This window comes from Lepidochelys kempii, chromosome 8 (assembly GCF_965140265.1).
Source record: "Lepidochelys kempii isolate rLepKem1 chromosome 8, rLepKem1.hap2, whole genome shotgun sequence".
Taxonomy (NCBI): Eukaryota; Metazoa; Chordata; order Testudines; family Cheloniidae; genus Lepidochelys; species Lepidochelys kempii.
The window spans coordinates 88,645,418-88,672,271 of record NC_133263.1 but is presented as its reverse complement, the minus strand read 5'-3'; the positions used below and the strand labels follow the sequence as shown (position 1 = coordinate 88,672,271).

The window sequence follows — 26,854 nt, the reverse complement described above, 5'->3', positions numbered from 1 at the left end:
AAGGGCCCATGGACTTGCATCACCATTTAGGCACCTAATGATTGGAAGTGTGGGGTTCTTACATGTTGCTTACTGAAAGAGTTATAGGAGTGAAATTGCATGTCTGTTCAGAAGTTCAAACTATCAGGTCTGAGTACAGTGTGTAAATTTAGCTTCGTCTGGTAAGATATCTTCTAAGTAGCATGATGAAAATCTCCTGCATTCATTTCAGTTCCAAACACTTCCCATATGGAGACAATCTATTGCGCGGAAAGCCTTTTCTTCTTCTTCTTTTTTTTAAGTGCCTGTGATTTAATATTAGCTGAGAATAAGTGAATCAAAGTAGTCATTAGTCTACGCATATTGTCTACAATGTATTTTATGGAGGACTCCAGCCTAATCCAATATTGCTAAATATTAAAAGCCTAATTCCACTAAATACAATTTTATTAACATTTCAAGGGAGGACTTTGGCTAGAATCTTGAAATATACAACATAGATGATAAGCAATGTGAAATTCATAGTACTGGATGCTGTAAGATTTTTTTAAATCTATGCAGTAAATTAAGGAAGAAAGGTGGATAATACTCTAAATACCTTTTTTCTCTGTATTTAAAAGTAAAAAGAGAAATATCTTATTGTATTAAAATGTTCACACACAAAGTCATTCAGGATTTAAAAGAAATAACTTCTGTGCTTGAAATAGGAGTTTAATGCTTTTATGTGTGCCTAGTAAAACCATTGAATAAAGGCCTATCAATTAATTTTTAAGAGACACACATCCCCTTATAATTGCTATATCATAATTCATTGTAATGGCAAACATCTCATGGTTTACAAAAGTTCATGTACAGAATAATAGCTGTTCTGATAAAAAATTACCATAACATCTAGATTGGCAGATGCATTCATTTCAGAAATGGATCCATCCTATATATCTTTGGAAGCCCATTGTTAGACATACCATCAGTTAATTGTAGCGACTGGTGTCCTTTGGAGTACCAGTGTTGTCTGTAAATTCAGCCTCAACATTTTTTATCTTGAATTCTGAGGCATCACATTGTGCAGTTGGTATACTAATAATTGGATGATTGAAGTTAACAGGTAATGATGCTGGGCGTTCAGGTAGCATTGCTTTTTTCTGGGACTCAAGGCTGTTGTCTGGCACTGCATGTGAATTTTTCAGTGATGCTGAAGATCTTCTAGTGCTCCAGAATTCCACGGTATTATCCCATTCTTGGCCTTTCCTACTATCTATGGAATGTTCCTTATTATTTAGCTTTATCTCAGCTGATGTTTCTTCCTTGCAAGAAGCTGGTTGAGAACACCTGGCAGGTTTGGCTACTTCATTGTTCTTACTAGGTGGAGGTTTTTCTTTACCCCAAAAACCAGATAGAATAATCCTTTTGTTTTCCAAATGATCACATTTCCCTGAGATTTTGAGAAATGACTGTGAATTGACATTTGGACAGTCAGGTATTTTAATAGATTTTGTTATGGATATATAATCCAGCTGTGACGAATGAGCCGACCTGCCTTTTTTATGAAGCTGGGAGACTGTGATTAGTGGCTTGCTGTAAGAGCCGTGAGATTTAGCGATGGTTGCTGCATTTGCTTTAGCAGATTGGTGTGCTGTAGCTTTTGGGTTCACTCCAAATATAACAAGGCCATCAGGGTTACATTCAGCCCTAGTTGCTGAAACATTCCTGTCTTTTGATGGGAGCTTACTGATTGGTACTTCAGCATCATGAAAGCTACCAACTATTTTCTGCACAAAAGTTTTTTCCTTCTGTGAATCTTTTAAGCTCTTACTTTTTCCATCTGAAGATAAAATATGAATATTGATTTTCCGTTTCCCAGATAATGTTCTTTTTAGCTTTTTATTCCCCTTCGCAGTTATATTAAAAGTACCCTTTTCTTCCTTTCCAACTAAGGCAAGGGTATAATCACAGTTGCTTTGTAAAACTGAATTTGGATTTGTTTGTACCTCACCGTTTTCATTTTCTGAGTTGTAAGACATTTTATCTCCATGTAAATGCAGCCACCTCTTCAAAATAGAGTTTTGCACATATCCTTCTTCAGCATAAATGATGGGGTATGTTTCACTCACTTTCTGTAGAAAAAAGAAATGGGACTTTAGTTTTCTCCTTTCTTACTGATATAGTTTCTGAGATCTTTGCATAACGAAGTCCAAGAATGTATTGAAGATGCAGAAATATATAGGATCAGATCAGATAATATAGCTAGATATCCCACTAACAGTCACATGGTACTGATAGCCACATGATGCATTGCAGTGCCATATTAATAAACTGTATTTATCATACATTTTTGACACTTGTTTCTAGTCAAGGTAGAGTGTGAGTATTCACGTACAATACAGAAAACTGTAGAAAAAAACAAAAAAGAGATACATAGAGGTCCCAGTGGAAGGAAAAACCTGCTGAGTTTTTTGAAATCTTTACATAGGTCTGAAAATAACAGCCAATAACTCCAGAAACAGAAAATACCACAGCAAGTGAATTCAGGTTCTAGGGCTAGAGTTCATTCAGGACATGCTTGATACAAGTTAGCTCAAATGTCAACCCTAAAGAAGTATGGTCAGACCACAGGGTTTAATTGCCAGTATAAAGCATAAATTGCATTTTACTAGGTCTTAAAATTAATCATGAAATCTTAAGCCTTAGAGCATTATGAATGTGTGTATTTGTCCTTACTCCTCTTTACTGAGGAACTAGTACTACATCCGTATCCATCACCAATTCCTCATCTCCTTTCCCATCTGCATCCTAAGCAGGTGCCCTCTATCAAAAAAACCTATCACCCATTGTTGAGTGCCAGAACGTGCTGCCCACACCCCCCAACCTTCTGCAGCCTGCACCACTTTCTCGCTCTGTTGCTAGCTCTAAACCAGTTCCTCCCAGATCCCAATAGATGTCTCTTCCCTCACCCTGCTGGTTTGCAAACTGAGCAGGAACTGGCAGCAGATCATGTCAAGTGTGCTGGAAATGGGAGCAGAGGAAATGGGAACAGGTTGGCTCCTTCCAAGAGACCCAATTTACCCTATTCTTCAGGGGCTAACAATTGCACTCAGTCCCTTCTCTCCCGACAGCCTTCAACTGAGAGCGTAGGACATTGGCCAGAAGCTGAGGTGTTAAGACATATGATGCAGAGCAGTGGCTCTCAACCTTTCCAGACTATTGTACCCCTTTCAGGAGTCTGATTTGTCTTCTCTATCCCAAGTTTCACCTCACTTAAAAACTACTTGCTTACAGAATCAGACATAGAAATACATTTGTCTCAACATGCTATTACTGAAAAATGGCTTACTTTTCCATTTTTACCATATAATTATAAAATAAATAAACCGGAATGTAAATATTGTACTTACATTTCAGTGTATAGTCTATAGAACAATATAAACAAGTTGTTGTATGACATTTTAGTTTGTTCTGACTTCGTTAGTGCTTTTTACATACCCGCTGTAAAACTAGGCAAATATCTAGATGAGCTGATGTACCCTCTGGAAGACCTCTGCATACCCCAGGGGCACATCTATCCCTGGTTGAGAACCACTGACCTAAGGAGGAATCCTGGCAAAAACCCCATTGACTTCACTGGGGCCAGGATTCCACCCCTGCTAAACGTTACACTGTATGCATACTGTTCCAAATACGGATAATGAAATAGCAAGCTATTATTGCAGGAATCTCAAGTGTTCAGAAGTCTGGTCTTATTTCAAAATAGAATATTCTTTTAATAGCAGCATGCAGTAGCGTACAAGACCTCTTGTAAACTTTACCAAACACAACAGGGACAGTAAACAGGACATTACCACCACCGGCCTGGGAGATTTTGCTTTTGGAGAGCCCACATTGATTATTTTAGCATTTGGTTTTTCCATTTCATCCTCAATAGTCAAGGAGATGAAGTCTTTCTTTTCTTCTGAAGCAGATTTAGTCAGGTGAAAATTATTCTTACTTTCTGTTTCTTCAAGATTAAAAACACCTTCTTTCAGAGGAGCTTCATTTCTTAAAATAAAGAAGGCCATAGTTAAACAAGTGATGATGCAGATAGCTGCTTGTTCCCTGAAACATGTTCAGACAACAATCTTTTAAAAGCAGGTATGGGTATTCAGCTTAGGGTATGACAACACTTCGTGCTGGAAGTAATTCCCACCTCAGGTGGATGTGCGCATACCAGTTTTGATTGAACTAGCATGCTAAAAATAGCAGTGTAGATGGATGGGCTAGCCACCCTGAGTATAATCCCATCCCAGACCCTGGGTACTTAGCCTGTCCCCCCATCTGCACCTCTATGGCTATGCTGCTGTTTCTAGTGCACTGCGTTGATCAAGGCTGGTGCACCTACATCCACCTGAGCTGGAAATTGGACCTCCAGCTCCAGTACAGACAGCTTTTCCTGAAGGTTTTGCTCATGATGAGAATTGCCAAATATCAGGCTGCAAAAAGGAGAAAGAAATAGGCTTTGTGGAAGCGCACTGGCAGAGTTTCAAAAGAGCTCAGTGCCCCACAGCTCCCATTGTGATACTGAATATAGGTGCTTAGCTCTTCTGAAAATCTAGCCCTTTGTGAGTACAGGTTTGTCAACACAGAACTCTCTGATAAACATATGTCCTTTCCTGAGTCGACGTGCTCGTATTGGCGACCCACGTTACACAATTGTCCTATCATGGGAAGCCACTGTTTTCTCCTGGGGGCACAGCTTAATGGGACCCATCAACCCCTTCCATGGCTTAGGGACATTGTATGTCATGCAACAGGGTCAGATATTACCTATAAGGTCCAGCAGGGTCTGGCATGACCATTTGTTCCTATGCTGATTCAAGCCGTGAGATGCAGAGCCCTCATGCTAACAGCCCCATCTCGGATACATTGAGAATGGTATGGCAGACAACTCACTTTAAACATGGGCAGCTGAGGTGACTCACCTGATCTAATTCCTTCTCTGCCTTCCCCTTTAATCAGCAAAGGCTCTCTGGTACACAGAGCAAAGGCAGCTCATCACTTACATGCAGTCTGGTATGAACAGGGTATAACAGTGGCTCGACTGTATGCAACTGTTTAGGAGAGGTGAAGAATACCATAACCAGATGAAGCTGCAGGGGCAACGTAAGTAGGCAGATTGCAATTACTTGAGTTAGAATTTGACTAGGACTCCCAGGTTAATGGTTTTGTCCTTGCAAAAGTGCCATGGGATCTTTAATGACCAGCATGACTTGTCTTTTAAGCTTTACAATAAAAATGGCACTTTAAGCAGCACAGGGCTCCTTGGCATCATCCAAGGGGGCATTGGTTCAGTACTGATAGAGAGGGAAGAGAGCTACCCACTGAATTGCTAGTACCACTTCCTGCTTCATCATCCTAGGCACTCCTTGAAGTTCGCCACTCCAACTACTGCCCAGGCCTACTTTTACTTGTCTTGTGAGAGCTAACCGTGTAGTAAGGCCAGTCATTGACTAATGACTATTGACTAGTCATTGGGATGCCACAGATTCAGAAAGTAATTCAACTTAGATTTGCAGTAATATTTACAGTCTGACAGTAATTACCTTTCTTTCAGACCATCTAATGGCAAATGGCCATTTACACAGACTCTGATTTTATTGTTTCTCTCTAGCTGTTGAGCAACGAATTTGCCAGCTTCCCCATAAATACTGTATTGCGCTATCTTGTCCCCTGAAAAGACAGTGAGTTTTCGTATGTGATACGTATATGTGCAAATAAGGGAGATAAAAGTTACTTCTCACAGGCTGCTGTTGGAAAATAGTATAGGCATTGGGTATTATAAAACCATATAAAAAAAATAAAGCATATGGGAGATCTTCAACGAATCACATCAGTGGGCTAAACTGATTGACCCCGGCCTACAGCTTTGCAGAGAGTGCGTCTTATGTTTTCTTCATCTTTGACAGTATGGTGCTGCATTCAGCCACAAGGATTCCTTCTTCAGAACAAGGAATTCAAGATGGTAGCAGAAGTGTGGCAGGTCACGTAGAATTTTCCATCATAGGGTACATTGCACATTCCTACAGTTACTCATGTTTTTGTTTTTTTTTTCCTTAAACTGATGGGACCCTGTGTGGTGACTAAAAGCAACTCTGTTTGTATCGTTGTGCACTTCACTCTCCCTGCTGAGCAGAATTTCTCAGCAGCATCCTTAGGGCCAGACTGTGGCTGGTCCTGCACTGGTCCTCAAGAAAGTGGAGGACACAAGGAGCCATACTCCCATCTTCAGCCCTCTGAACAGTGACTAACCACAGTTATCCCTGAGCTCCTCCAAGCACAAGGGCTGCTCAGGGCTAGCACTAGCCTCTCCCAGAGGGACAGAAAGGAATCAGGGCCATGGACCTACCTACTCTTTTGCAGAAGAGTATGCATGATGCACCATCCCTAAAGGGGTTCAGAGACTTGGGCTCCAGAAGGCATGGTGCCTCCCATAGGCTCCCCACCAGGGACAGTACAGCTACAGGCTCTCTCCTTCTGAGAAAATGTTCCTTAATGGCACAATCTGACCATTAAAGAGCAATTTCCCCCTGAAGAGCGATTCTGTAAAAACAGCCTCTTCTGACTGAGCACATCTGCTCTCGGTGTGTGTTCAGGGTCATAGCTGCTGAGGTTGATGGAAAAAAAAGCAAGTTTTTACTACTGTTAGCCCTGCAGAACTGAGAGAGCTAACCGGATTATTTTCTGGCTCACTAGCATCAGTTGAATTGTTTGCTAAGTTCCAATTGCAAAGTCACCTCTGAAACTCTCAATTGCTCTGGTGCAGACCTTCTTACGCAACAGGTTTGCACTGGTATAAGTGATGGAATGATCTAAGGAGCATGAAGTTGCACTGAAGGCAACTTGTAACTGAAGGCAATATTTGCCCCACAGAACATTTATTACTGGTGTTGTTGCACAAGCCAGAAATTACTACATTTGATTTTTAGATCTCAGCCTGTCAACCAGTTAGACAAATAATCTTTTACTTGTAAATGGAGCAAGTTTGATAGGGAATCATTGGAGACACTATAAGAGCGAACCTCACGATAGCATTTTTATAAGGTCACTTTTCAGAGTAGAACCACATTTTTAATCTCATCTCATACCATGACTAATGCAAGATTTAAGTCATAAAAATAAATTTAAGAATGAAAGAAAAATGTAAGTTGAACAGATGATATAATAGGGAAACGTTTAAACAAGTTAGAATTATGCACATTTAATAGTCCATTTAGGCAGGATGTGTCCTTTTATCCAGTTGTCACAGCTAGTTTCTTCAAGTAAAATTTTCCTTCTAATACGAATCTAAGGCAATGCAATGCTACTGGTAAATCTCCATGTATTTTCCTCAGCTGTAAATACGGAAGGATTTCACTGATTCTTACCCATTAAAGCTGTTAGAAATGACTCTTCATTCTGACTACTGGCACTTGTAGGAGGGCACCAATGAGAAGTGTCTGTATGGTCAAGAGTAGACGGTAAATGGGCTTGGCTATCTTGCTGACAGAGGACATCCAGCTTCGGAACATTTTCAACCTGGATATGAGGAAGTATTTGTACATGTTAACATCATATCATATTTGTAATGAGTCACCATTAAAAATATAACCCTAACATGGAAACTTTTAAATCATCTTCATGGTAAACAGTATGTCAGAAACTTTAAATGATCATGCATTTAAAGCAAAAAATCAGACTGAATAATAAAAAAAAAAGATTAGAAAGTATAGTATTTGTGGTAAAATGAAAGAGCCCAGTCACTTGAATTATAAATAAGAACACAGGACCTGCTATACCAGATCATTGCGTAACCATTTATACTAAGCTCATGACAGAATCTCATTGCCCAATATAAAGTAAGTATGCACAAAATGTGGATCGCTTATACAAATTTTGTAGATTTCACATTTAGAGACAGGTGCTAGACTCAGATATGTGAGCAAACACTGCCAGCCTCTCTCTCTATATATATATCTCCGTAACACTGCTTGTGTGCATAGTGTAAGAACGTCTGTTAAAAAGTCAGTCTTTGCCAGTAGATACCCATAGGATTACAACTGATATCTCCTCTTTTAAGTATAGGGATAAGGTGTGGCAGCTTAGATATCACTGTGTTGTAGTTATTGGCAAAATGTTACCATATTCTTGAACTACATGCTGATGCACATCTGAAATTGGAATTTGGCTTTACCCTGAAGGAAAACCCTCAGGTGCATCAGAGTTGTGAAAGCAGGCACTAGTTGTTATGGCTCAGCGGGGAAGGAAAAAAATCGGTCTATGCCAATCAGAATATATTTAGCCCCACAGGGTTATAATTACGTTGAACAACAAAAACAAAACTCCACACCTGCTCCTTTTACCTTCTTCTCCCCTGCCCTGTCCCTCACCCCCTCCCCTTGCCTTTTCTTTCCATTTAGCTCATCCCTTCCTAACTAAACCCAGCCACCCAAAAAACTGTGAAATTAATATGACAATGATTGCCATCGTATTGTTCACATCCTGCTTTTGTGTTTTGCCCCTTTCCCCCACTCTCTCTGTCTTGCCTATTTAGATTATAAGCATCTCAGGGGAAGGACCTTCTACTAAGCACCAAGCACAAGACAGCCCCATTCTTGGTTGGCCCTTCGGCACTGCCGTAATAAAATTATTAATAATAAAAGCTAATTGTTTATTACAAGAAATATTTTGATTTAGTGCTCAGTAGGAAGAAGACTGATTTTTTCACTTCTAGTTTGTTCCATTGGCATTTTTTTTGGCTGTCTGGTCCACCTTAAGATACTTACCTTTACTGTATGCAGCTTGTGTTATATTAATGTGGCGTGAATGCAAGAGAAGCAAATATTCCAGAAATGCCTATGCCAAGTAGCCCCATAGTCACATGTTCACTCATTTTGTCAGGTTCCTCTCCAGCAAAGCCTTTTTAAACACTGATCACTTCCCTAAGTTTACAGTTGATGTTTATACTGTATGTACATCAAGTTCAGAACTTTCTGCAAGATTGCCTCATCTTGTAGCAATCTTGTTTTTCCATTTATTCTAAATGCCATCAAGTTTGTTATGTTAAATTATACAAAATAAAATGTTTTAAGTTTTGCAAAAGGGGACACACCCATGGACCAACAGATATTCAGGTAGTTTGAAAAAAATTATGTTTCACTAGAAAAAAATTGTGATCTGTATTTTCTGTAGGAAAAAAAAGAACTAACTAGCATCTCTAATTTGCCCCTCATTATGATGAGTGATTTTCATGGCTATCTAGATTACAGCCAGAAAAGGAATTTCCCCTCAAACAGACACCTCCTTCTTCCATACCCCAAAAGATGATGTAAATCATCCCAAGAAGAAATTAGTATCGGTTTTAAAGCATGTGTAAATCTGGCTAGAGTTAAGACAGCAATTAGTTCGTAGTTTGGGGTTAAGATGAGAGTGAAATTTACCTCTGTGTTCCACTTTGGTCTTCTGTGAACTTTTGGTCTAAGACTAGCAGATTTTACTTTTTGGTTTAGTTTTAATGAAATAAAATCTTCTTTTAACTTGTACAGATTCTCTATAAAAAAAGATACATATGAAATTAGGAATAATTTGAAGAGATTATTATAGTGTAGTATTTTAAATTAATAGGTTACATTAGAGGTGAATTAATCATTAAAATAAGCAGCCACATCAAGCAAGGAAACTGCTGAAGGGACAGTGATTACATGTAATGTTGTGCTCCCTTGCTTGTCCTTGCAATGATGTAGCAGGTTTACCTCAAAACACTATTTTTTAAACAAAACCGTTCTGACTCATCCACATACAGCGTTCCTTTCATCTGAGGTTATACCAGCACATTCTGCGATTCTGGAGCACATACCTTATAATGCTCAGCACTGTCTCCAGGAGCAAGGGCTTTTTGGTTTTTTCTTAACACAGGGAGCTGTATTCTTGGATGGGAGAACTAGTTGAACCAGGACAGCTGCAACATTTGTGGTTTCCTTTTCACAATGTACTGATTCAACCACATCTGAGCTAAAGACCTTCTCCCACATGTACAGTCATTACTTATATCTTAGATGGCTGTTACATGTAGATGCAAGGGCCTGTAAGCTCAACACATCCAAACAAATTGATTCTTGCAACTATTTTTCTTTTGCTATGTCTTCACTGTAAGAAAAAATGCATTTTCCCCATCAAGTTAACTAACTCTCTCGATGTAAAAACACACCTTTTTGGCAGTGAAGACATAGTTTAGTGTAGACTGGGTGCAATAGTGCTAAAGTCATGCTTTTTGAAATGTGAAATCGAATGTCAATACTTTGCATACAATGTTTTACAGAATTGCTAAACAAGTTAAAGAATGTGTATGTCAGAATCAGCAGTAACCTGCGATACATAAAGAAGTACCTTTCTGATGACATGCTTTAGCTTGCAAGGTATCTGGAGCACTAAATGGCCTTGCAGTTGGTTTGCCAGAGTGACTCTTTCTAGCCGTCAGTCTTGAGGTCACAGATTTAAGTCTGGAAGGACTAAAATCAAAGCTGTACATTTGATAGACATGCACAATAATATCTGACTAAAAAAAGTTAAACAGGTTGGAAAAGGTAACAGAATAATACAGTAATACTTTAGCTAATATTGCAAAAGAAAGGTTGTCCCCCCAAGTGATAAGAAATAATGGTAATAACAAAATTTAGCACATATGGGTGATAGCTCTAGGTCCAAAATGTTAGGTTGGGCCCTATCATTTAATATTTTGTGTATTTACTAAGAGGGTTAATCCTGAAAGATGCTGAGCACTTGAACTATGACTGAAATTAATGGGAACAAAAGGTGCCCAGTATAGACACTAGTACTTTTGAAATTGCTCTCGCGGAGTGGCTGGCATTCTAACACAGTCTTGCTGCTTTTGAGCTCCCTATTGTAATATGCACTATACAAACTGCAGCAGCTGCCCCTTGAGTCTTGAATCTGGAAGAGAATTTCCATTAAATGAACCATTGTGAACGATGCTTAGAACTGGAATTAAAGTCAAATTATTTAATTTAATGTTATATTTCTATGGCAGGAGTAGTGTTCAGAGGTACAATGTCTCCAAACTTGAGAGTGTTCAAAGTACAGATTGGATTTTGCGCTACCCCTCTCTGCCAAGTAGCAGGGAACAGGTATATAAGAATGTATGAATGGCCTTACTGGGTCAGATCAATCGTCCATCTAGCCTGGTATCCTATCTCTGACAGTGGCCAGTGCCAGATGCTTCAGAGGGAATGAACAGAACAGAGCAATTTCAAATGGTCCTTCACCTGTTGTCTAGTTCCAGCTTCTGCCAGTCAGAGACTTAGGGACACCCAAAGCATGGGGGTCCCAGACCATCTTGGCTAATAGCCACTGATGGCGCTATCTTCCATTAATTTCTCTAATTCTTTTTTTAACCCAGTTATACTTTTGGCCTTCACAAAATCCCCTGGCAATGAGTTCCACAGGTTGTGTGAAGTACTTCCTTTTGTTTGTTTTAAACCTGCTGCCTAGTAATTTCATCCCCTAGTTCTTTGTTATGGGAAGAGGTAAAAAATACTTCTCTATTCACTTTCTCCGCAGCATTGATGATTTTATAGACCTCTATTATAACTTCTCTTAATCATCTCTCTGCTAACCTGTACAGTCCCAGTCTTTTTAATCACTCTGTGTGTGGAATCCATTCCATACCCCTAATAGTTTTTGTTGCCCTTCTCTGCACATTTTTTAAGACAAGGCAGCAAGAACTGCATGCAGTGAATTCAAAGTGTGGGTGTGCCACGCATTTTATATAGTAGCATTATATTTTCTGTTTTTTTTCTATCCCTTTACTAATTGTTACTAATTTTGTTAGCTATTTTTTTTTTTTGGACTGCCATTGCACATTGAGCAGATGTTTTAAGAGCACTATCCATGACAACTCCAACATCTTTCTTGAGTTTTAACAGCTAATTTAGATCCCATCACTTTGTACGTATAGTTGAGATTATGTTTTCCAATGTGCATTACAGTACTTTGCATTTATCAATATTGAATTTCATCTGCCATTTTGTTGCCCGGTCACCCAGTTTAGTGAGAGTTTGTAACTCTTTGCAGTCAGCTTTGGACTTGACCATGAGTAATTTTGTATGGTCTGCAAATTTTGCCACCTCACCGTTCACCCCTTTTTCAAGATCATTTATGAATATTTATCATATTGAAAGGTATAGGTCCCAGTATTTACCACAGTATTTACCTCTCCATTGTGAAAACTGACTGTTTCTACCCTTTGTTTCATATCCTTTAATCCATTATTGATCCATGAGAGGGCCTTCCCTCTTACCTCTTGACTACTGAGTTTGCTTAAGAGCCTTTGGTGAGGGACCTTGTCAAAGGCTTTCTGAAAGTCCAAGTACACTATACCAACTGGATCATCCTTATCCACATGCTTGTTGACCCCCACAGAGAATTCTAATAAATTGGTGAGGCATGATTTCCCTTTACAAAAAGCTGTGTTGATTCTTCCCCAACATATCATTTTTATTTGTGTGTCTGATAATTCTGCTCTTTACTATAGTTTCAACCACTTTGCTTGGTGCTGAAGTTAGACTTACCAAAGCCTGTAATTGCCATAATCAGCTCTGGAGCCTTTTTAAAAAATAAGTGTTACATTAGCTACTGTCCAGTTATCTGGTTCAGCAGTTGATTTAAGTGATGGGTTACATACCACTTTTTGTTAGTGTTCTGCAATTTCATATTTGAGTTCTTCAGACCAATATCATCTGGTCCTGATGACTTATTACTGGTAAATGTATCATTTTGTTCCAAAACCTCCTCTACTGACACCTCAATCTGGGACAGTTCCTCAGATTTGTCATCTAAAAAGAACGGCTCAAGTGGGGGATCTCTTCCATATCCTTTGTAGTGAAGACCAATACAAAGAATTCATTTAGCTTCTCTGCAATGGCTTTGTATTCCTTGAGTGTTCCTTGATCATCCAGTAGCCCCACTGAGCATTTGGCAATCTTCCTGCTTCTGATGCCCTTAAAAAAATGTTTGCTGTTGGTCTGTGTCCTTAGCTAGTTGATCTTCAAATTCCTTCTTCGCCTGCCATATACTTTTACACTTGATTTGCCAGAGTTTATGCTCCTTTCTATTTTCCTCTCTAGGATTTGACTTCCAGCTGCTCATGGACACAAACTTTATATAGCAACTCAAACCCTGGTATGTAATCACTTTGGAGATCACAGGAAGATTGCATCCTCAGGTGGCAAACTAACTGCCTGAACGTTTCCAGCTTTTTCTTTTGGGATAGGATAATTTCTAGCATTCAGTCACGTGAGTTACTGTTTACACAGCTTCCTGTTTTATGGTGAGGAATCATTTCACTACAGGAAACAGCACAGAATCCCCTTATTGCAAGGCTTTTCCTAACAATAATACCTTTGACACTAATAATTGCTAATTCAAATGGCTGTAGATTTGGGTAAATCATGCAAACAAGATAGTTTTAACAACTCCAATTTAATTGTGCTAAGAGTGAACTGATGTAAAAGTCAAACAGTAATGGTATTTTTATGATATTTATAGCATCTCTAAGTCAAACTAAAATTAACACAAAACATTCTAGTTTGGGGTCACCTTATTTGCTGATGTCTGAAGAGCTGTTCATCTTCTGCAAACTGCAGTGCAGGTTTAGACCTGCAAATATTTATTGTTCTAGCACTGGGTATATCATAATCCTCTTTAAATTCAAATGTCAATGGGGTTGTCACAAATGGCTTTAACAGCAATCTCCCAAGCCCTGGGCTCTGCAACAAAACACCCCAAGCATACATGGCCTTAATTGGTTAGGACTGCAATATCCTTGTTTCTATTACGTGAAATATTACTAATTTTGTGAACCACCAGCTATTGTTATCTCTTTCTGCAATCAAGCATCTGAATTTAAAGCCAACATGAGTCAAAGCAGTAAAATCTTGTTTATTTCATTAACTTATCATTGCCTTGGAAGACACACATAGGGAGCAGAGCTGTTAATAAGAAACTGCCATTTTACATAATCACTCATTAGAGTTTAAATGCACTTTAAAATGTCTTTTTACTTTAACTGCAGTGCAATGCAGTAGCTGAGACAGCTTAGTTAAATATTACTGTGATACTGGTTACCCTGACTTCTGCTACAGAAGATTTTCCCAGGAAATCAGTTTGCTAGAATTCTGACAACCTACGATTTTTTAAAGAACACATTATAAAACCTGACAATTTTACATGTCAGGTAAAACATGAGGTAAGGGTGGGGGAGTTGGTCTACATATACCGATATTGTGGCAGGTGCATTTACAGGTGCTCTGTGGTGAGATGCTCCATTGGCTTTTTGTCATGGGCCCATCTGAGCCAACGGGGCCTCTCTCAAGGCAAACCTGCCTTAATTGTACAGCAGTAAATGTATATTTAACTCAAGATGACCACCTCGGTTTCAAATTCTGTAATATAAAACAGTCTTTCACTATTTCAACCAAGAACTTCACCGTTCCCCCAGAGCTGGGCCCTAGAACTTGGCAGGTCAGGTCAGAAAAACAAGCAAAAGTTAACTCTAAAAAAAAGTCCAACCCACTGCTGCTTTACAATAGAGATCTCATTACTCCATTACTTTTAAAAAAACAAACAAACTATTACTATGGTTATATTATTCATGCATCAAAACTTAGCACCTGCCAAGTGTTCTCATCCTTAAAGTGTTCATGGCGGCCTCACGCCCCAGATTGTGGAGCTGACCCCAAGCATTGGGTGCTGTGAGGATTTTCACACTGTTTGGCTGTTTTTAGGCAGCCACCTACACCCCATGTATCCCTCAGCCTGTTCCCAATCACAGCCGCACCATGCAGCTGCCTGTGGCACAACCATCTTGGTTGTAGCCCAAGCCCTGTACAGCCCCTTTCACACAGGGAGACCCGCACAGCTGCCGTGGGCAAGAATGGGCAGCTGGAGCCCATGATAAGTGAGGGAGGATGTGTTGGGGGGGGGCCTTGCCTGTGAGGGGTCTGGGCTACTTCTCTTTGGCAACAATCATTCTGAAAATCCAAATCCAAATTATTTTTTAAATAAAGTGTATATGGGCTCAGAGGCACTTGATTGGCCTCCCCTGGCCACATGGTCAGAAAAACAGCCATTGGCATAGGGTGTTTCTGAGGTTATGCCAGCACGGGAAGACGTTCTTTTCAAAATGCTCACTTCTCACTGAGATGCACAAAAAAACAGCAGCCTGCAGCTTCAAAAGATCATGCCTGCTGGGCCCTGACTGGCTTCCACCTGCTCCCAAATCTTCTAGCTGCTGGAGGACCAACTTTCATTGGTTCTGCCAGCAGCTGATCCTGGGGGGCTTCTCTAGGCCACTCTTGGAGGTCTAAACTTGCTATTTCCCCCCAAGGGATGCCTTCTTTGGGCAGTATACGCCAAAGGCAGGGCCTCCAGCAGGGGATGCCAAATGCTTGGTACTCCCTGTCACACTTCTAATGTTGTTCTTTTCTCAGCTGCCAGGTGACCTGCTCACTTTATCAGTATTCCTTTGTTGCCTGGAGTAATCATCAGTCAGACATAAATCAGTCTCTCCCTCTCCCATCCGTCTCATCCATCTACCTTATAGATATTTATTATATGGTGCAAGTCATGATAGTGTGTAGGTACTGGCATAACTCGAGAAACAGTTCTTTGACAACGGGTGCGTCTATCCTTGATTTGATTTCGATATACTCCATACTTACTTCAACCTTTGCATATTTGGCCAGTCTTTTGCGTGAATATTGTTCCAGAGAATCAAGTTTTCCTAAGAGTCTCTGCGACATTTTTCTTTAATTAAATTCCTAAAATAAAAAATAATAAAATAAATAATTATAATAATGAAATCATGATTTTAGAAAAATTGGTGCTTTCATGCTACAAACTTTGAAAAACTCTTTGTGGAGCACCAGTAACTTTGTGGCAATGTCATGGAGAACAATCCGTGGATCACAACACCGTCCCATCACTTTGTTAAAGGTCATGTTATACCCTAGCAGGAAAAACCTGGAGAGAGGTTAGGAGTTTCCTTCTCATTCAATAAAAGTGGATGAGGAACAGAGGCAGGGCTTGGCCCTTCCTGTATTTTATGAGATCAAACACAGATTTTGGGGCACAGAGATATATGGCCTCTGCACAGCTGCCCTTGTAGCCCCTCCCTTAATGCTGCTATTGGATGCCTCCCCATAGGCAGTCACAGAAGGTACTCAGGAATTAACTGCAGAGCTGTATTAGCTCCTGATCGGATTTCCCATGTGAAATCTGCTGGTGAGAATGCGGTAAATAGCCAAAGACATTAACGGTGACCTGAAAAGGGAGCGCGGGGAGACTTTTCCATTTTAAAAATGTCATAATGTATGCAGAGGGACAGAAAGGGGTATTCTTCCCCCCAAAATTATTTCAGACTTTCTATTCTCAACACTGGGAATATAGTTTTATCTCTGCTGTTCTTTCTGGAAGTCTCCTTGGAGGCCCAGAGTGCTGTAGGATTTGGAACATCTAGCCTTTCAGCGAAAGGGAAGGCATGTTGGTTTTTTAACAAAGAGGTCTTTTCTCCCAACTGTTTCTCAGGGGTTTGTTATATCGGTGTTAACAAAAAACAGAATCAGACTTCTAAACAGTTTGACAGTCTCAGGTGCTAAGGTTTCACTCTACAGGTTTTGGTGATGTCATAATCCTACTAGTTTCTCTAGTTGTCCATAGGGTCTTCCAGGAAAGACAATGTCTGAATGTGGAATGAAAAAATACAAGCCGAAAAACAAACTCTTTTAAAACCAGGTCTTCTTCATACATCAAAAAGCAACAAGAAAAAGGGCACAAACAATATTTTCTTCTTTGCAGATCATTTCCTAGGAACACAGTATTTACCATATTGGATTTGATTCAGGTCTATTTAGCCCAGTCTCCTGCTTCTGAGAGTATTCAATACTAGATGCTTCCAAGATAGGCAAAAAGCCTACTACTACCCCTGTCTAATTGTGCAGTGCAATGTTTGCTGTCTGAGGAGGAGATGGGGTGGGTTGGAGGTTCCTTCCTGACTTCCATGTGGGATCCATTTATGCTTTGAATCCTCCTCAAAGATCATCCTGCTGTGATCCCTGCTTTCCCAGCACAAACTGGCTTCTGCATTAGGTGACATAAAATTACAGCCTTGCTGAGCTGATGGAAGGGAAAAGTGTAGAGACTCACAATAGCCCAGATGGTGAAGTATGATGGGTCCAGCTGCAGATCTCTCAGCTGCAGGATTTCCACAAGCCTCCTGTGCAATGAAATTAGCAAGTGTCCTCCGAAGGCTTCATCCAGGCTTTCGCTCTCTCGTTGTGTAACCACCTTGCACTTCACTACAACATGCTGCAGCAATGAAGCCCAAGTTCAGTGAGATGCAAACTGAATGAGGATTCCATGGTGACAAGCTTCATGTGAGCAGGGATGGGGGAAATGAGGAATTATTTATGGGGAATGTGGGGGGAAGAAGGGGGAAGGGAGGGGAAGATGCTCCTTGACTTATAGTAGAATTTACAGGAGGCCTGCATGGTAATAATAATAAAATATTATTTAGCTGTTACATAACAATTTACATGCTTAAAGCACTTTACAAAGATTAATCCTCAAAGTCAGAGAAGTTTATATTGTCCTCATATTACCAATGGTGGAACCAAGATAGAAAGGTTAGATGAGTTGCCCCAGGCTACACAAAGAAGCACTAGTAGAGCAGGGACTAGACTACAGGCCTCCAGGCTTCTCAATGCACAAACTGCTAGGCCAAATTGACTGATAGCACAATAAAAGCTTGTGGCCTCATTTTCAAGTGGGCTGAGCACCCTCAATGCCCATTGTCTTCATTTGGAGTTGGATATGCTCAGCATCTCTGGAAATCGGGCCTTGTGTCACTATGAGTTTTTGAACACTTAGCAGTCCAGCTTTCAACAGCAAAAAGAGCCACAGAGTATAGGGGATTCTAGATGGCAAGATTTGGTCCCTCCTTTTTAGTATGAAGAGAAATGTGATAAATCAGTTTGTTAACAAAAAAGATTCCCACGCACAAGTTTTAAAACAATGAGACTCAGGAGCCATTGTTCCAGTATGATGAAGCAATTCCTCTTCTAAGGGAAGCAATAGCTTGTAAGCTATCATGACCTGAGCTTTGCCAAGCTTGTAGTTAAGTCCCCTTGAACTTCATTGCCAGGTAGGGCATGTTCTTAAGTACTTTCCTGAATGGGGTCTGAGACTGAAGCAGCACAGATATATGCCATGATGCAGCTTCAGCCCTGAAATGTGACTGGCAACTGCTGAAAAGTTACATCTTTTGTGTTATACAAAAAACTTCTACCATTCAGAGAGAGAGAGAGAGAAAGAGAGAGTGAGCGAGCATGCACATTGTACCAAACACATCCAAAGCCCCATGGAAACCTTTATGCGTGTCAACACGTGTATTTGCAAAAGCTTAGAAAAGTTAACTGCATGTTCATCAACATCTCCAGTTAAGACAATGAGATAATATACTTTAAGCTATAGTACAATTAGATATAACATGATACATATATATTTAAAGGTGCAGCACAATTTAAAAACATGAGTTTTGAGGTTTTACTCAATCCAGTTAAAAGTTCAACCATAGATTACTAGATCTAAAAGAGGTTAGAGAAAATAAAGTGATTGTTCTGATTTTTCGGTTGATTTTGTGCACTTCTGTAACCCACTTCATTGACTCCCCTGTACAGTCAGTCCATGAGTTGGTTTCTCCTGTCTGCGTGAGTCTTTTATACCAGAAAAGGGTAGAGTAAAACTTATTTTTAAACTGGAAAGTGTGATTGTAAAACCAGAACTGTCTTGAGGAATTAGAGGCAATCATAGTGGCTAAAATTACCGATTCACTGTTTTAAAAAACTGACTGTACTTGCAGTTAACCACACACCTTCCAAACAACAGCCTGGCCAGTAGCACAGTGAGATCACATGTACACCTAGACAGGATTGCACCTCTGTAACCTGTTACTCTAGAGCCTGGGGCTCTAATCAAAATGGTGTTGGGGCTGACAGTGGATGTTGACAATGTATGCAGTGTAACTGGTGTAAACTGCATGTGCAGACAGCTGGTCTATTCTGAACAGCTGGCGAACACTGTTTGTCCTTGTCTGCATTTGCAATTAAAGTCTGGTTGTCAAACTACACTCATTGTCAGCCTTGGGACATTACCATAGTGTAGACCTGGTTAATCCTTTTCAGTGGGCATAGGGCAATTACACCTGGCATCTTCTATCCAAGAAACTCCATTCGCTTTACAAATCTTGAGGAAGCTTCACAACATACCTAGGAGGGCAGGTATTTATCCCCTTTTACAGACAGGGAAAACTGAGTAACTGCTCCTCCTCACCTCTCCTGTCCTTCCTTTCCCAGTTTCTCCCTCTCCTGTTCAGAGGTGCTCAAACAGTTTTTATAGTGGGGGATGCAGATGATAGTAACAACAAACACCAGCTACATGGTTTCTACTTCAAGCTAGGGGGTTGGCAGCACCCCCAGAACCTGTATTTCCAGCACCACTGTTCCTGTTATAATCCACTGCTGCTTCTCCCTTCTTGTCTCCTCATCATTTCCCCCAATCCTGCTGCCACCCACTGGTTCCCCACAAATCTGGCTTCCCCTTCCTCAACACCTGAGTCTTGCTGCTTCTCCTCTTGTCTAACCCCACTGCTGTTGCTTCTTCACCAGTTCCTGCTTCTTCTCAGGGCATCTAGGATCCTGACTGTGTTGCCCCACGTGCCCTCCAGTTCTTCCACTTCCCCTGCAGTTCTCCTAGCTTGCTGTGGCACTTACCAGAAGAGATCTCCAGGGCCCCTAACCCAGATCTCTGCAAGGCTGTGCTGAGCGCCTGTGGTCTGCTCCAGACAGATATTGTGTGCATGGTGGGGAGACGCAGTTCAGTCAAATGGCCTCTTCACCTCTTTCCCCAGGGATAGGACCCTGCAGTAATTCTGCCATGACCTTTTGTTACAGTGTTGCTCAGCAATAGCTTCCCTGGCTCACTGGGCTTGGCTTCCTTATCGTGTGTTGGTTACCGTCAGGCACCACCATGCCTATATATTCTGTTCCCAGGTTCAATCATTTGAACTGGGGCTTTTCCCCCAGGGCGTGCAGTCGTGCACAACCCCACCCAGCCTGGAAAATGGACTAGTCTGCCTCCTGGAGCAGGGCTTGCAGGACCGGCTTCTGCTCTGGTTTATGCTGGTGTAAATCTAGAGGAACTGCCTAGAGAGCCAAGGTTTGCACTTGTCTAACAGAGAGAAAAAAATGTGTACTTTCCTATGTGACTTGCTGCCAAGCTGTAAGGTGAGCAGGACAGGAGAGGAAAACTTATGGCCTGATCCAGATAGGGGCTCAAACTTTGTTAAAGGATTACATTTAAAACTTAGTAAAGACTTGAGTTAAGTTTATTTGAAACATGGGTCCAGCCTGTTTTATAAGGGCCTATTTACCCCACAAATACAGCCATGTTGGGGGACCATTACAGATCTCCCAACATGGTTGCATTCATGGGATAGAGAGAAAAAACCCAAACACAGTTTGGCCAGCCAGTGTGTTCAAAGCGAAACCATGTTAGAACTATGCTTAAAAAGCCATGTGGTTAGGGTTGCCAACTTTTTGATTGCAAAAAACTGAACATCCTTGTCCTGCCTCTGCCACCCCACCCCATCCCTGAGGCCCGACCCCTGCTTACTCCTTCCCCCCTCCCTCTGTTGTCTGCTCTCCCCCCCTCACTCATTTGCTCATTTTCACCGGGCTGGAATGGGGGCTGGGGTGCAGGAAGGAGTGAGGGCTCTGGCTGGGATGTGGGCTCTGGGATGGGGCCAGAAATGAGGGTTCAGGGTGCAGGAGGGGGCTCCGGGCTGGGATAGGTGGTTGGGCTGCGGTAGGGGGTGCTGGCTCTGGGCAGCACTTACCTTGTGAGGCTCCCAGGAAGCAGCGACACGTCCCTCAGCTCCTAGCCAGAGGGGCAGCCAGGTGGCTCTCCACGCTGCCTCCACCCACAGATACTGCCCCCACAGCTCCCATTAGCCATGGTTCCCGGCCAGTGGGAGCTGCTGAGCCGGCACTCAGTGCGGGGGCAGCGCGTGGAGCCCCTGTTGCCACCTCTCCACCTAGAAGCCAAGGAACATATGGCCGCTTCTGGGAGCCACTTGGAGCCAGGTAGGTAGCCTGCCAGCCCCACACCCCACAGACTTTTAACAGCCCGGTCAGCAGTACTGAGCGGAGCCACCATGGTCCTTTTTCGAGTGGGTGTTCTGGTTGAAAACCAGACACCTGGCAACCCTACATGTGGTTCTAACAATATTTGCTCCTGTCCATGCTGAAGAGGCACTGCACTGAAGGCAACTTCTTCACAAACACATACCCAGCTCCTGACTTACGTATTCTCAGCACTACAATGGTGAGACAGAAGCAGAGACTTCTCTTGACTGTTGTTCAGAGAGCAGTCTCTCCTGTAATCTCCATATCCCAGAATCCTTTGCATCATTTTACCACCACAGTCTATTAACTAAACAACTAAATATAATGTTTTTAAAAGCATTTTGAAATTGTAAAGTGCTATACTGCTGACTACTTAACCCTCACACTTGCCTTCCTCACAGGGATGGTAAGTATTCTAACAACTCCATGGCCACCTAGAACTATACAGATGTCACAATGCTCAGAACATTAGACACACCAAGGCTAGAACGCAGATCCTTTTGCTATAAGAGCCCTGACTGCTTGAGCTAATGGAGAATTGCCATTATTTTTGTGCACTAGAAAAGGCCAGGCTGTGATATTTGACCAGTTCTGATTCCATCCAGCAGAGGGCAGTGATAACCATACACAGCTCACTTGGTTACAATGTTTTTCTCTATTACAGTAGATACAAAAACCAAAGCCGCCACCACCACTATGCTAGCAGAAAGCCAAAGGCAAGCACTCAAACGTTAGGAAATGCCTGTGCAGCCTTAATTCATAGACTTTAAGGCCAGAAGGGGCCATCATGATCAGCTAGTACGACCTCCTGCACATCACAGCCCACAGAATCTCACCCACCCACTTCTATAATAGGTCCATAACCTCTGGCTGAGTTACTGAAGTCCTCAACTCTTGATTTAAAGACTTCAATTCACAGAGATTCCACCATTTACACTACTATAGTTAAAAACAGCAAGCAACCTATGCTCCACTTTGTAAGGAAGGTGAAAAACTCCCTGGGTCTCTGCCAAGCTGGCCTGAGGGAAAATTCCTTCCCATCCCCAGAGATGGTGATCAGTTTAGGGTGACCAAATGGCCAGTGTGAAAAATCAGGACACCTTTTTCCAGGGAAGGGGGGTTAATAGTTGCGTTTATAAGATAAAAAAATAAATAAAAATAGAACATGCATATAGGCCTACCTTGTACTGTAGATTGTACAGCTCTCAATTTTCAGCACCAGCAGTCTCATACTTCTTGGATGACTTGACCATGCACATAACATCCTTTCTGACGATTAAATAAGTTTTGAACTCCTTGCAGCTCATGAGGAAATTCATTTTTACTTGCATTTCGGACCTCACCAGCTCAATCCTGCTTTGATTCCTCACGTCAGTCCATGCATCCTTCATCATTGAAAATACGGCAGGCTAGTATACTGAGCATGAAGGAAACCAGCTTCTTTATGTAAGGAAGATTAGCACCATCTCCCTTACAGCTGAGCACCTGAGCCCAGAGTTCCTCAACAGTTTTTTCCCCCGCTCCAAGTTCTTGATGATTTCTCAGACAGTACAAAGCTCAATGTAGAGCTCATCCAGGTCCACGGTACTCTGCAGATTTTTGTTGTTACAGCTGCAGACAGACCCATGAACTCCAACTCCTTCTCTTGGATGATATTAAAACATTGAATTTTGTACAAATAGCCGCTAGTGGAAAAGTCAAACTATTTCTCCAGATGTTTGACAGAAACATCATAAAGTTTGGTAAAGTCCTTGCGAAGGACTGAATACAAAGATGTCATTCCAATGAACGCATTCTCAACTTTAGCAGCGAAGAATGGGTCATTTTTTCATTGCTGTAGCTTTATTCGCAGACCGTTTATTATGGCATACACTGCACATAGAGTCACACTAGCCTTCTCCAGGCAGAGAGAGCATTGCTGAACACTTTAAGTACATTTTGTAGAAAATAAAGGTGAACCTCAACACTGTTGGTTTCCTGACCTTCTTCACCAGGCTCACTCTCAACAAACAGAGGCCGCAAACTCCATGGACAGTTGTCACTGCCCAGAGACACAAAGTAGCTCTTGACTGCTTGCCAAGTGCTAACCAGTCTGTTCACAGATGGGAAAGACTCAACCAATGTGTTGGCATGTGACGTAGCAAAGCAACTTACTCAACGTCCATAAACTCAAACATGTCCTTCAGCACAGCCACTCTCTTAGTAGAACTGCTGAAGTGGTTAAATGTCTGAATCACCAATGATTCATTGTCCACTTGTAGAGCCACTGCATTATGCATGATGTGGCCTGGGCAGTTGGCAGGTAAAATATTTTCATTCTCCTTTTTAAGGTTCTGGTATACAGATTTCTGCCTACCATCCCAGGGACACTGGGACCAGAGGAGGTTGGGGAGTGCCAGGGTGCCCTGGCCCCATCATTTTTTTCCAGCTGTAAGGTCAAGCAAAGGGGGGGAGATGGGGCGGAGAGGAGCGAGTGGGGAGGGGGGAGGTCTTGGGTGGAAGGGGCGGCGCAGGGGCAGGGCCATGGTTCAGGTGCTGGTCCCCCCACAAACACACACTTTTAGGGAGCTTTCATCGCTCCTGCCTGCCATAATTAACATTTGCATTGTCAGCACAAAAGGAAGAGACTTACCTAAGTCAAGTTTGTGAATTACAAATTTTTGAAGGAAAGTGTAAGTTATTGACTTGAAGTCTCCTCATTTTCTTCATAAAAGTCTAACAGTTTATCTTGTATTCCTAGTTCAGGGGTTCAATATCTTAGGGACAAGGGAAAGGTTTTATGTTACCTTTGTCTGATGCATCCGTGGCAATTGAGAAGTAGGGTCTGTCTTGACTGTGAAGAATATTCGCAAGTTCAGTTAACGGCAGTGATGGTACATTTTTAATCAGGGCTTTCGGCTTTTGTATGGCCACAACTAATTTGTTTTGCAATCATTGAATCTGGGTACGAGGTGCAAGCTTCAATTCACAGTCACAGGACCAATACGACTGTTGGTGCACTATCATTATGTGATACACTTGGGTAAGCTCTGTAGCAACAACATGGGTCTCCAATGTTTCATTGGGCTTGCTGAAGAAGTTTGAGACCAGGGTATTCTGTTTTGCAATTTGGCAGTTTTGCACATGTTGTTTCCTGCTGGCATGATGCTTCACATCCGACTCACTGCTGTGTCTGATGCTGAATTCTTTTTTTACTCAATTTACAAAATGCCTTTGTAACCCAGTCATATGATTGACAAATCCAGTTGTAACTTCCCCCCACACTCTGGTCAGTACTTGCATTGTCTTTTTAGCTCTTTAGTGATGGGTTCATCAGCAACACTAACCATCATGACACTTTGCAACAAAGTCTTTGCCAGTGAACTAGCGTGGAAGCACACACACAGGCATGCACCAAAAACATGACGTGATTAGACAGCCACATAGATGCGTTGCCACGGTAACTCAAACAAACACACAGGGCCGGCATTAGGGGGTAGCAAGCAGAGCAATTGTTCATAACAGTCACATATGCCATCATAGGCAATCTCATCATTACATCCCCTTCATAAATTTATCAAGCTCAGACTTGAATCAAGGTAGATTTCCCCTCCTCCTCCCCATTCCTTCCCTTGGGAAGCTGTTCCAGAACTTCTCCCCTGTGATGGTTAGAAACCTTTGTCTTAGTTTCCAAGCCTAAACTTGTTGATGTTCAGTCTGTATCCATTTGTTCTTGTGACAACATTGGCCCTTAACTTAAATAACTCCTCTCCCTCCCTGCTGTTTCAGTTCCCTTTGCGCATATGCTTTGTGATACAGTCTTTAATTACCTGATGACATGATATTTTTTACACAGGACTCCAGCCTTATTTAGCTTACAGTTAAACTTTCCCTTATAATTTTCTCTGTCATAAGGAAAAGTGAAACCACATTTTTCTTCATCACAAAACAATACATATTACCAGAGCTGGGCGAAATATTCATCACCAAAGTGTCCACGTTCATGAAACTTCTGTGAAATTGTAAAAAAACCTTTTTCTTTTTTTAATTAATGTTTGTGTAAAACATTTTAAGCTTCATGGAAATTTGGGGAAAAAAACAATAAAACCATCTTAGCATGAGAATTTTTTGTACTTGAGAATTTTGAACAAGTTGCTGATGAGTTCCAGTGATCCAGAGACTGGGGGTTAGGAGTTCTTTTCCCACCTTTACGTTTATTTAGATAGGCCTCACAACATCCTTACAGATCAGGTAAACACTGTTTCCCCATTTTACAGATTAGGAAACTGAGGCTGAGAGAGGTCAATTGCCTTGCTGAAGGCCATACTTTGGAGACACATTTTGTTCCTGTGAGACTTTGTAGGTCATGCCATCCCTCACATCCATGGAAGAGCAGTCTTGAAGGTCTATTTTGGAGGCAGTGGGTTAGTTTAATTAGAATGTTGAGCTTTAATACAGTGGTTCTCAGACTAGGGCCGCTGCGTGTTCAGGGAAAGCCCCTGGTGGGCCGGACCGGTTTGTTTACCTGCCACATCTGCAAGTTCGGCCGATTGCAGCTCCCACTGCCCGTGGTTCACTGCTCCAGGCCAATGGGGGCTGCAGGTAGGTGGCCAGCACATCCCTAGGCCCGCGCCACTTCCTGCAGCCCCCATTGGCCTGGAGCGGCGAACAGCGGCCAGTGGGACCCGCGATTGGCCAAACCTGCGGATGCGGCAGGTAAACAAACCAGCCCAGCCCGCCAGAGGCTTTCCCTGAACAAGCGGTGGCCCAAGTTTGAGAACCCCTGCTTTAATATCCTTGTCAGCTTCAGCAATTTACTCTGCAGAGGTTTGTGCAAACTTTTTAATCGATTTGCAGTCCAGTTTGGGTCACTCTTGTCCTGTCCCTGCCCCAGATTTCAAGTTTAAATGAAAGCACAATCTCCAGGCACAAACCTTTACATTTCACAAAGGTTTCAAGTAACAAACAAACATGAACTTTGCACCATTTCAACATAAAACATCAACCCAGTTGTGAGGATGTGTGTCATCTCTTTAAATATGCAGTGGGAAATCAGGCTGAAGTGGCTGGAGGAGGTTCTGGGTCAAAACGGTTGAAGTAGAGAAACAGAGCAGCTTTAGGTTTAGAACCTTATTCTAGAAAAGTTCCTTGTTGGCCAGAAGAAAGTGACTTTTTGTGTCCTTTCCCATTGTCACATGATACCAAGTTCGCTCAAATGATCCACAAACTTTAGCACATTTATTTTTAATCAGAGGGATGGCTGGCTTTTCTTGTTTCTTTAAGTATTTGCTCACCCTTATCTGTTTTGTAACAGGTTAATCTTCCCTCATCTCAATTATTTTCTTATACACTTTTAGATCCTATTGATTTATATCTAACTTCTAAAACAGAAAGTTCCTTAACCAAACTTTCTTCTTCGAGTGCTCTCATCGTATTGAGGTATGATTCTTTATTTATAAGGTTCCTCCTCATTACTGCCTTTCTGGCATCCTAGAGAACGCCTGAGCCCTTCCTTGCCATTTTCTTCTATTTCTGAAAATTTTCTTCCAACTCTTTAATTCTAAAGGGATTATACAACAAAGCTCTATTCAACCATCAGACACTTTGTTTTTCTACTGGGTCCCAATCTTTTA

The 26,854-nt window shown here is 41.7% G+C and overlaps 1 protein-coding gene across 1 annotated transcript; it reads right to left on the bottom strand.

Annotated features, from left to right (window-relative positions):
* Positions 1-950: 950 nt before the first annotated feature.
* C8H1orf141 (chromosome 8 C1orf141 homolog) lies at positions 951-19,911 on the bottom strand. The gene is made up of 9 exons (XM_073358308.1): positions 19,830-19,911; positions 15,723-15,821; positions 13,600-13,769; positions 10,372-10,505; positions 9,426-9,535; positions 7,374-7,524; positions 5,553-5,679; positions 3,816-4,011; positions 951-2,093 (listed from the first exon to the last, which is right to left on the bottom strand). The coding sequence occupies exons 2-9, from the start codon at positions 15,801-15,803 to the stop codon at positions 951-953; spliced, it is 2,112 nt and encodes a 703-aa protein (XP_073214409.1). The 5' UTR covers positions 15,804-15,821; positions 19,830-19,911.
* Between the last annotated feature and the right edge of the window lie 6,943 nt (positions 19,912-26,854).

Bases quoted from the DNA above. Each gene is read 5' to 3' on its own strand.
- C8H1orf141 (XM_073358308.1), bottom strand. From the start codon at position 15,803: ATGTCGCAGAGACTCTTAGGAAAACTTGATTCTCTGGAACAATATTCA. The intron at 10,506-13,599 runs GTGACCCCAAAC...TCAAATGTACAG, and splicing joins TTCAGACATCAGCAAATAAG to CTTTGATTTTAGTCCTTCCA. The intron at 7,525-9,425 runs GTAAATTTCACT...CCTCATATCCAG, and splicing joins GACCAAAGTGGAACACAGAG to GTTGAAAATGTTCCGAAGCT.